Here is a 10,520-nt window from a genome sequence, read left to right on the forward strand (position 1 = left end):
CCACAAACCTCAATGAACTGAAGCTTTGCTGTAAAGAAGAGTGGGCCAGAATTCCTCCACAGGAAAACACCTCACACACATTATTTTAAAACATCTTATCTCCAGCACACATACAAACATAAAGATTAGAACAGGAATAAACACACATGTAGACTTTGATTCTGTTCTGCCAGAATATTTATTTATAGAGCTAGTTTATTACCAAGGAAGAATAAATTAAATATGAATCTCGATTATATGATAATAAATATTATCTCCAAATACTCTCTTATTGTAATATTATCTTTAAATAACTAGTGCAAACCAGTATCACCTGGTAAGTAAACTCTTCTTTATCTATAACGTCCAAAAATAACTAAATCTAAACACAACTTTCTTGTTGTCCACACAAAAAAAGATATTCTGAGTTTTTGCTTCTGATATAAAAACAATGTAATTTTCTCCATTTAAAGTGAAATGCACATTTATTTTTGAAAAGTTTAAAAATGTAGTCAAAATGCTGGAAAAAACATCTTGGAAGCCTTTGAGAGTTACCTCGGAAATGCAGTGAGACACATTGTTTGAGGTAGTCGTGTTGATATTGCACATGCTAAGCTTATCTGTACTCAATCAAATACTCTGGGTAGATTTGATTGGGATCAAAAATGACAAAAATATTAGGATGAGAGATATCGTCAACACAGCTGTCGTGCACGTTTTCAAGCCTCCCATGATCGGGCTTTAGGAAAAGAGATTGTCCAAGGATTGATTTTCCGACCATCACACGAGCCAAAATTATAATTTTCGTTTGTCCAGAGTGCTGTGTTGTCCCGCCATGCATCCCTAGCAGATCTGTGCTGCTGTCACTGTATTTGTCTGCATATGTTGCATGTTTGGCAAAATAAATTCCTACATTAAAAAGCAACAACAGTGATTTCAGATTAGCTCAGATTAGCTGTGGTGAAGAGTTAGGAATTAATATTTGCATGATTACAAAATCAGTTACCTTACCTTTGCCAAATGAGTGGCCATTTTGTCCAGCTAACCGTACATCAAAGTTATACTTGCAAATGGAACGAACATTTTTGATTTTAGTCCCATGAAAGAGTCTTCTCTCTTGGATTTCTTTGATGCCTTGAATCCTCATTAAATGTTTCTTTTTCCTTTGATGAAAATAATAAATTTAAAAAAAAAAAAGGTAACAATGAATGGAAATTATAAATATAAAGGACAGAGTAAAACTTAACTTACCTACAATATAGTTCCCAGAGATCCAAATTCTGTATCCTGTTGATTGACACAATGGATCTGTCCAACAGTCCATCAGTCTTCACATAATTTGCCACCGTCTGATATTCAGGGCTGGGTTCACTCAGAGGGATCCACTTTATAAAGTATCAGAAATGAGTTAGTGCAGTCTGGGATTTAAACCAAATCTGCTGCACTTCATGTTCCTGTGCCCTGACTGTATGAAGGATTTTATTTTGGACATTAAACTACACATTTTAAACCACTCATATAACAATTTCATATTATTATCACCTGATATGGACATGCAGGATCAAACTGTTCCCAAAAAACAGGGGCAGTGCTGAAACAGGAACAGCTGTGGGAAGAGTTAAATTTCCATTGTACTGACACTTTCACTTTCATTTTGCATGAAACCATACTGATGCTAACCTGTAAATGCCTCACTATTACGACCATTAGGAACATAAGCCTGACTTGACCTTTTTTCAATTTTGCTGCTCCGGTGGATTCTTCTTTGCCTCCCAGTGGTCAGGTCTGTCTCTGACATTGCTGCACAGAAACACATATATTCATCTGAGTCAAGTTCTTCATATGTAAAAATGAGTGAACAGAAAAAAGCATCAAAATACCAGAGAAATCAATCCTGCTCCTGTAACTGGAAAAAATGGCATTTAAAACACCCTTGGGGTTTTGGAGGTATAATCTTTCCACATCCTTGCTGTTAACGGGGAGATCGAAGTCATCCTACACAACAGGGACAAGACAACAGAAAGGAAGTTTTACTTCACAGCTGTTTTGCTCTTCTCAACATTATGTCATGAAACAGATAAGAATGTGATCTAAAGAAACACACAAGTTACCTCAAACTGGTGCCAGTTTCCACAGTCTGCCAGGTAATACCAACACCACATTGTTCTGACAGAAAAGAAAGATTATATCCCAGAAAGACTTCCTCTCCCTGACTTGGCAGCTACATACTAAACTATGAATCAAAGCTCATTCATGGACACGCCTTATAGTAAGGAGATCACGTGACACTGTTGCCTGCACAGGAGGATTTGTCTTCAGTCCTCTAACCTGAAGGATGTTCTGAAAGAATTATTTTATATGTTTGAGTTGAAAAGTTTATTAATTGCAACATGCAAATTACAGACACATAGCTTCACACACTCATCGCTGTGAGATGTTTTTGTTCCCCTTACATTTAATATAAATAAAACTCAAAAGCACAAGTGCGCCACCTTGTGGCAGCACTTTGTGCAGACTGAATACACACAAACACGTCACGCAATTAATCGAACAAATGCACACAGCAAGGTAATTTTACAACACATGTGCTGGCCTTTTTTCTTTTCTTTTCATTTTTTTTTTTTGTTAAAGTTACACAAGGTGCAAAAATAAACCTGCCTAATTCAGGTTTTTAACAACAAACTCAAATGGCTTGGAAATCAAACGCAATGCAAAACTGTTGCAGTTTAAAATGAACTTGATTGGAGGCAACATGGTGGTGCAGTCACCTCACAGAGGCCTCGGGCGTCTCTGTGCGGAGTTAGCATATGTCCCTGTGCCTTTGTGGGTTTTCTCCGTGTGCTCCGGTTTCCGCCCGTAGTCCAAAAACATGCATATTAGGCTAATTTGTGATCCTAGTTTGGCCACAGTTGCGGATGTGAGCGTGAACGACCGATTGCTTCTCTGTTGTAGCTGTGAGAGACCCAACACAGTTTTGAAAATGAACAGACAGACAAACTTGGTTGCGAACTCCAATGAGATTCAGTGGTCAGAAAGAATTGCGACAAGTAAACATAACATCACAAGTTTATGTCATTATGACACAATTACAAAACCTTTCATGGAAAGGGGTGGTGGGGTGGTGGTGCCAGATTTTTTTAAAAAATGCAGAGGTAGAAGTGTTTTTATAACAAAACCATCAACAAAAATCCATGTTTCTATAATACATGGTACAAACAGAACACAGTGCAAAATGAGCGAGTGTGTTTTTGGTTTTATAAAGAAGCATGTTTATGGCACTGTGGATGTAGAGGAAGTGATGTGGCCGGTGGTAAGACATCGCCTATAATCTACAGGCTGCAAGCACCACTCGCATTTTGTTTAAACAAATGTGCGCACACACACACACACACACACACTGAAGAAGCAAGCACAGAGTCAGGGTTAAATAGAAAATCGTCACAGAGACCGTCTTCTGTCAGCGTTTCTTTATGTCACGCAAACATTCCCACTGCAGAGTCCAATGTTAGTACACTATACAGCATACAATTGAACACAAGGTCTTTATTGTTTTTTCCAGCTTCTCCAAAGGCACTTTAGATGACCCTCGCTCCACTTAGCCATGTGGAACCAATCATCCTTTCATCTAATTCCATATCCAGATTTTCCAGCCTTTATTTAAAAAAACAAAAACAAAGCCGGTATCATCTTCTTAGGTGTCAGTAGAACTCAATCAGATACTCTGGATAAATCTGATTGCTGTCAAAAATGACATAGATCTTTGGATTGGCCATATCATCCACACAACTGTCATAGAAGTTGGTAAAACTGGCATCTTTAGAGGGCGGTCTACAATACATTGGATGACCGACTGTGTACTCTCCAACAAGCACTCTGGCCAAGAACATGGTCTTATAGGGCGGCTCACTGGCAAATATTGGTGGTGAGAGTCCATGTCTCTGTAAGGTGGTGTTGTGTTTCCCTGTGGTGTGACAGAATTTACTGGAGTATTTGGCATCACGGGCAAAGTAGCTCCCTGCAGGAAAGAGAACGGAGTGCAATGTTAAAATAGGACAAAAGGAGACTAATAAAGTCTTTTGAGATACAACATCAAAGATCTACCTTTGCCATAGACATCACCATGGCTTCCTGTGAGCCGCCAGTCAAAGTTAAATGTACATATAGCTTGTATGTTGCTGTGTCCTGTGCCATGGAACAGCATTCGCTCCTCAATATCCAATGTTCGCTTGACTTTTCGTAACTGTGTTTTCTTCCTTAGGGGAGGACCAAGGAATGACAACATAAACAAATCATGACTTTGATACTGCATGACTGTACAACGTGCAGGCAAAAGGTTCAGCAACTCCGCCCGTGAAGAGGAAAAAAACGTTCCCAATTTAAATTTGGCCCTTTCTATCTATCAAGATTTTCTCCTTGTGCATCTCTTGACCACTTCCAGTGCTGCTGCTCTTTTTAGATCATTTCCTGGAAGCCCTGCTCAGACCACTTGCACATAGTGCACAGAGCAAATTTCAACTTCTGAGTCATCACGTGTGATAAGAGCTGAGTTACCGGCCACAGTTCATTCTGAAGGGCTCAAAATTTACACACACGCACCAATTTGGAAATGGTTGCACCACCTTTGCGTCACAGCACAGAGACGGCTCTTTTAAGAGTTTTTAACGATCTGCTTTTAACTGTGGACTCTGGTAGTCCTGCAGTTTTAGTACTTCTAGATCTGTCAGCTGCCTTTGACACTGTGGACCACGAGATCCTTCTATCCCGCCTAGAACATGAAATTGGCATTAAAGGCACGGTTCTGACTTGGTTCAGATCTTATCTTACTGATAGAAGTTTCTCTGTCCATCTAGGAAACTGTTTTTCTACCACAGCAAAGCTTTCTTGTGGAGTGCCTCAGGGGTCCATTCTGGGCCCAATTCTTTTCTCATTGTATATGTTGCCTCTAGGGTCGATTTTTAGGAAACATAATATTTGTTTCCACTGTTTTGCTGACGACATCCAGGTGTATATGCCCATCAAACTGAACAGCAGAGATCCATGGGAACCCCTGCTGAACTGTCTAAGTGACATCAAGTCCTGGATGAGAAACAATTTCCTAAATCTTAATGAAAGCAAAACCGAGGTCATATGCTTTGGTAAATTTGACCCCTCAAGCTACTCCTCTGGCACTCTGAGTCATTTGGCTCCTCACTGTCGTGATGCTGTGAAAAATCTGGGTGTCATTTTAGATAGTAGTTTTAAAATGGAGAAGCAAGTAAGTGCTGTTACCAAAATCAGTTTTTACCAACTCAGAGTTATTGCCAAGGTAAAACCTTATCTCCCACAGCAAGACCTGGAAAAAGTTATTCATGCTTTTATTACTTCCCGCCTGGACTACTGTAATTCTCTGTATTTTGGCATAGATCAATCATCGGTGCGCCGCCTGCAGGTAGTCCAGAATGCGGCAGCTCGTCTTTTAACCGGTTTAAAAAAGCATGAACACATTACCCCAGTCCTGTCATCCCTTCACTGGCTCCCTGTCCGTTTTAGAATCGATTTTAAGATTTTATTGCTTACTTTTAAAGCCTTAAACGGACTGGCACCTTTGTATCTGTCTGAGCTGCTTCACTGTCACACCCCTGTAAGAGCTCTGAGGTCATCGAACCAGCTGCTCTTACAGAGGCCTAAAACCAGACTAAAACAGAGAGGTGATCGAGCTTTTGCAGCAGCAGCACCAAAGCTATGGAACGATCTACCTCTCCATATCCGCACAGCTCAGACGATACACACATTTAAATCTCTATTAAAAACACATTTCTTTTCCTTGGCATTTGGCTGCAGTGCTACCTCCTTTTAGATGATTGTTTTATGGTATTTTTATGGTACTTGTTTTAAACGTTTTAATTTTAATTTTCTTATGTTATTTATTGTTCCTAATGTTTTTATTTATTTATTTTTATTTTATTATTTTATTTATTTATTTATATACTTTTATTTTTATTTAGTATAGTCCTTGGGGTTACAGATCTTGTACAGCACTTTGGTCAACGTCGTTGTTTTAAATGTGCTTTATAAATAAACTTGACTTGACTTGACTTGACTTGACTTTGGCTCAGGCGGTAAAGACTACGTGCTCAGGTGGTAGAGTGGGCCGTCTACCAACTGGAAGGTCAGCTGATCCCTGACTCCTTTTGTTCTGCATGCTGACTAAAGGAGGGCATGTGGGAAAGATACTGAACCCCGAGTTGCCCCAGCTGCAAAGAGCTTAGGTATAAAATAAAAGCGCTATATGAATATGTGTGACTGGGTGAATGAGACACGTAGCAGAAAGTGCTTTAAGTACTCACTTGGTACTTATATAAAGTACCAGTCTGTTTATCTTAAAAAAATAAAAAAAAACAGAACAGTAATTTAGTGTGTGTGTGTGTGGTGGAACTGAAAATAGCAAGTGTTTCTGACCCAGTAACCCTGCACTATATTCCCCTCATGGGGAATACAGGTTAGCTTAATTTAGAGGAACAATTTAGAGGAAATGTGAGCACACACGGGCCTTTGAAGTGGATTTCTGTGTGATGAGTTTCTGGTTCAGCTGAATGATTAAAATCAAAAGTAAAAAGTCTTCTGCCTTTTCAGCAGGCCAGGATGAGCAGCCAGCTCATTTTCAGAAATAGATATGCGTAAATTGATGCCTTTTAGCCAATTCATTTGTTCGACCGTGTAACCTTTTGAGCGCAATGGTGAATTTGTCCCACAGGGTCATACTGGCAATGTACTTCTGGGGCATTTTTGAGAAAACATTTGGCACAAACACCCTGAACTGTGGCGGGTACCAACATACCACTGTACGCCCACACACGGGAGCACTGTACTCCACTTTTGCTATTCACCACACTTTGTTTTCCTTTATAAAAGTAAGACAAAATCATGTTCAAGTTGAAAGGATGCTTTTTTTTGACTCCAGAGGTGGAGGTGTGCATTATAGATGGATGCTGGGAATTTCCATGGAGAGATCTAAAAACAGCAGAAGTGCAGAGCTGCACAGGAGACGAGCTTGAAGAGAACATCAGGTATAATGGGTGGATTCATGGAACTTTTTGACAGCACTGCACATCTGCAAGCTACAGTGAAAGAGTTAAAGGAATTTGCTAGAAACCACAGTACAGGCTGTTTTCAGGGGCATAAACTGAGTGAGAATTCAGAGGTTGAAGGAAAATCGGTTCAATGCTTTGATTTACTCAAACAGAAAAAATCCATTGTCTATTATTGAAGTTTAGGAAAAATAGGATTCTTTACATTTTTCCCCACTCACTAATAGACTGCAACCTAGTGTAATTTCACCAGTACATAAAAGGAAACATTTTTCCTCACAAAAATACAGAAAATAATTGTCTACCTGCAGAAGAACTCCCACAAGTCCAGGTTCTGGATCCTCTGGATGGATTTGATTGGATGATCCATTGTTCTGTCATAAAGTCTGGCTACTTCTTTAAATTCATATGTGTCTCTGCCGAGCTGGATGAGCTGCAAAAGCAAAACTGCACATGGGTAAGACAGTCAAGCAACACTTACAAAGCTCTACTGTTTTCTGAAACTGTTTTTCACACCATGGTCCATCTATTATCATTAACATAACCTATTCCAAATAAGGTCTGCAGCATAAATTGCTGTGTGGCGGTAAGAAGAGAACCACCTTCCTAACACTGAAAACCCAGAGTTAGCCTCAAAACCTGCTTTGCAGTTCAGGTCTCTGATGAGCTACCCTGGGATGGTGGCGTGTTTTTTGTAGCACCATAGTGTAAGACTGTTCCCAGTATCTTCACCACTTTCATTATTCCTATCCTTTAGTTTATATTTCTTTATGTGTTTTTTCTCTTACTTTTCATCTTTCTCTCTCTCATTTGCAAATGCTTGACCTCAGACTACACAGAGTTGTGCACTTCTCCAGACCCACCAAACACCACACACAATCACACGTACACCTGCCCAAATGTCTGTACCAATTTGCACTGCTTCTGTAAGAACCCCAAATCCACATCTTTGATTTTTGGAAATAAAGCATAAAAACGTGTAACCCTTTATTCCATATTTGCCACAATTTAGTTTTACAACTTGATTTGACATCTGAAATGAAAAGACTGCAAAGCTACGTTCTCAACACCAAAAATGTGTGAAGCAAGCTAAGTGGAACAATAAAATGTGCTCCTGTACTCACCTGATAGGGCTCATCTGTGTTGATTCTCTCCCAGTGGCAGGGAACAGGCAAGGCAAGATTATCACAAATAAACCTGCCAGGATCAGTGAAGGAGAGGAGCCAGTAAATAAATCACTGCATCAGAATGAAAATTGATGTGTTTGCTCTACACTCAAGACACCAAAAGAATTCAGTAAACACATGCAAAAAAAAAAAAAAAACTTGAATTTTGGAATGACCAGAAATACGAGTAAAGCTCCCTGTGGAACGGGTTTGGAATTTGAGGTGAACTTGAAGGATTCCTCAGGACAACGGATGCTTGACCCCTAACCTCTCATTTAAAGCATGGTCTTTTTCAACTCAACCAAACCTTCTAGCATCTCTTCCCTGTTGCTAAGCAAAAAAGAAAAACACACACAAAAAAAACACACTTCTACCTCTGGATGCCCAATAAAAACCATCAAACTTACCTAAAACCAGTTGCAGAGTGGAGGGAGCGTTTGATGGGCCGCTGCTTCCCTGTTGTTACATTTATCTGTCGCATAACTGGTAAGGGATTTAATAATGATTAGGGCTTCGTGCACAATTTCTACGACAAGATTAACTAGAATTGAGAAATACTGTTTAATGCATCTTCACCAGAACTGATGTAAAGGAATTTCCTTTCAAGAAACTTTAACAGTCTCATCCTGATGAAGTACCTTTAGTATTACTTTAACTAACTCATGAGTTTGCACCTGAGAAGTCCAGTCTGTACGTGTACTTGGCAGTGTAAAACTCCATCACTCCACGCTGATTCCTGTTGTAGCACTGCTCAATCTGAGCACTGGTCACAGAGCAGGCTGCACTGGGATCAATCTGAGAGGGAAATTTAAAAAAAAGAAAAAGGAGTTAAGCAGCCAATCAGTTAACCAAGAATTAGTTAAGAGAGTTGCTTCTTCTTTTAGGCTTAAAATTTATTTGCAAAAACACCAACTTTTTGGTTTGACTTGAAGCTTCTCTTTGTTTCATGTCTTTGGATTGTCAAAAACAGATCAACCAAGAAAATACACTTTAAATGTATTCACAGACTTTCTGATGCATCACTGTTACATGCCTTTTAGTTGCACTCTAACATATAAGTTAAGTAGTGAGTGGTGATGAGATTGATACTTTGCTGGCACATGATGGCCTCCCCATAATCAATCCCAGGGCAATTTTCTTCCCCTACTTTTTGTAAATGTATATTCATGAGATTAAAAAGGGAAAAGCAACTGGTACTAAAAACCTGCAGAGTCTGGCAAAATACGACCAAAGGAGGGGCGATATGCTGGGCATACAGAAAAAAGACTGCTACAAAGTCTGCTGTTGTGTATAAAGTTGTGGTATCATGTGAACTACCTCAAACATATGCCACACTCCACACTCAGCCAAGTAGAACCAGCACCAGTTGGGCTCTGAGGTGTCCATCTCCTCAATCTCAGTGGACTCCTCCTCTGACGATCTGATGGCTAACATTGCTAAATCTGAAATTAATAAGTGAAAACACGCCAACACACTTAGGCAAATCGAAACTAAAATACAAGGTATGGGGGAGGGCCCAAGGTGGTGTTTTATTCGTCAGACGGACCTGACGTTAAGGAGTTGTTTTTAAGCCATGGTCGTGAGAGCATTACATCCTGTAAACAATTTCATACAATGCAGGAAACTGCCATGTTGAACTAAGCTATCATTAGCGGGTGCCGCACCCGACTCCTCTCAACTCTACTGGTGTCTTACCAGTTTTCAGCCTGTCTCTGTCCTTATCGGAATACAAAGCCTTCATACATTATCAACAATGCCTCAGAAAAATCACAGATTCGGTCTGAGTCTGGGGGACTAACGCCAAAAATCATTTTCGTTGTCCTAGGCTTTGTTTACTTTTGTTTCCCGGTTCGTCAGACACTCGACGTCATAGCATAGACGTCATGTAACTCCTCCCGCGCTCACGCCGGGACACTGCTTCCCGGAATTTGTCCTGGCAGGCGTACAACCGTGCGGTACATTACACTCAGGTGGTTTGACGTGGGATGAGCTTGCTTCCTACACTCAGGGGAGGGGGGTGGAATTGCCGTCCGTCAGTCACAATTTCGGGTTACTATCTAGAAATTTCGACTTAATAACACGAGATACTTAATTCCTCGAAATTATTAGTCAGTAAATCAAATTTTTGAGGTAATGTAACTCGAAATTTTGCGATAATAACCGGAAATTAGCTCTGCTCTTTTTTCCCCAGTGCAGACAGTCAAACAAGTGAATTTTTTGTTATTTTATAAGTAATATTTTACATTTCAAACATTATTAACGTTATTATTTCTGAAAAATAATACACAATCGTGCATAATTTGATTCC

The 10,520-nt window shown here is 39.8% G+C and overlaps 2 protein-coding genes across 4 annotated transcripts; both read right to left on the reverse strand.

Moving 5' to 3' along the window:
- Positions 1–234: 234 nt before the first annotated feature.
- LOC115773186 (protein mono-ADP-ribosyltransferase PARP11-like) lies at positions 235–2,313 on the reverse strand. The gene is made up of 7 exons (XM_030719716.1): positions 2,091–2,313; positions 1,860–1,974; positions 1,710–1,779; positions 1,522–1,585; positions 1,231–1,364; positions 991–1,142; positions 235–888 (listed from the first exon to the last, which is right to left on the reverse strand). The coding sequence occupies exons 1-7, from the start codon at positions 2,139–2,141 to the stop codon at positions 596–598; spliced, it is 879 nt and encodes a 292-aa protein (XP_030575576.1). The 5' UTR covers positions 2,142–2,313; the 3' UTR covers positions 235–595.
- A 1,189-nt stretch (positions 2,314–3,502) lies between these two features.
- On the reverse strand, positions 3,503–10,087 carry LOC115773185 (protein mono-ADP-ribosyltransferase PARP11-like). Of its 3 annotated transcripts, none has more exons than XM_030719714.1 (8): positions 9,908–10,087; positions 9,530–9,654; positions 8,887–9,007; positions 8,620–8,695; positions 8,171–8,243; positions 7,352–7,479; positions 4,081–4,228; positions 3,503–3,994 (listed from the first exon to the last, which is right to left on the reverse strand). In XM_030719714.1, the coding sequence occupies exons 1-8, from the start codon at positions 9,951–9,953 to the stop codon at positions 3,692–3,694; spliced, it is 1,020 nt and encodes a 339-aa protein (XP_030575574.1). In that variant the 5' UTR covers positions 9,954–10,087; the 3' UTR covers positions 3,503–3,691. The 3 variants fall into 3 exon arrangements, with proteins under 3 accessions (XP_030575574.1, XP_030575573.1, XP_030575575.1); XM_030719713.1 differs by having other exon boundaries at positions 4,081–4,232; positions 9,908–10,086; XM_030719715.1 differs by lacking the exon at positions 9,530–9,654 and having other exon boundaries at positions 4,081–4,232; positions 9,908–10,058.
- Positions 10,088–10,520: the final 433 nt, after the last annotated feature.

The sequence above is a fragment of the Archocentrus centrarchus genome, chromosome 23, assembly GCF_007364275.1.
Source record: "Archocentrus centrarchus isolate MPI-CPG fArcCen1 chromosome 23, fArcCen1, whole genome shotgun sequence".
Taxonomy (NCBI): Eukaryota; Metazoa; Chordata; class Actinopteri; order Cichliformes; family Cichlidae; genus Archocentrus; species Archocentrus centrarchus.

Excerpts from the sequence above, each read along its gene's own strand:
- LOC115773186 (XM_030719716.1), bottom strand. The coding sequence starts at position 2,141 with ATGTGGTGTTGGTATTACCTGGCAGACTGTGGAAACTGGCACCAGTTT. Across the intron at positions 1,780-1,859 it reads GAGCAGGATTGATTTCTCTG|CAATGTCAGAGACAGACCTG; the intron begins GTATTTTGATGC and ends GTTTCTGTGCAG. Across the intron at positions 889-990 it reads TGGCCACTCATTTGGCAAAG|GAATTTATTTTGCCAAACAT; the intron begins GTAAGGTAACTG and ends TTTTTAATGTAG.
- LOC115773185 (XM_030719713.1), bottom strand. The coding sequence starts at position 9,953 with ATGAAGGCTTTGTATTCCGATAAGGACAGAGACAGGCTGAAAACTG. Across the intron at positions 9,655-9,907 it reads CAGAGACAGGCTGAAAACTG|ATTTAGCAATGTTAGCCATC; the intron begins GTAAGACACCAG and ends TATTAATTTCAG. Across the intron at positions 8,244-8,619 it reads CACTCTGCAACTGGTTTTAG|GTTTATTTGTGATAATCTTG; the intron begins GTAAGTTTGATG and ends TGATCCTGGCAG.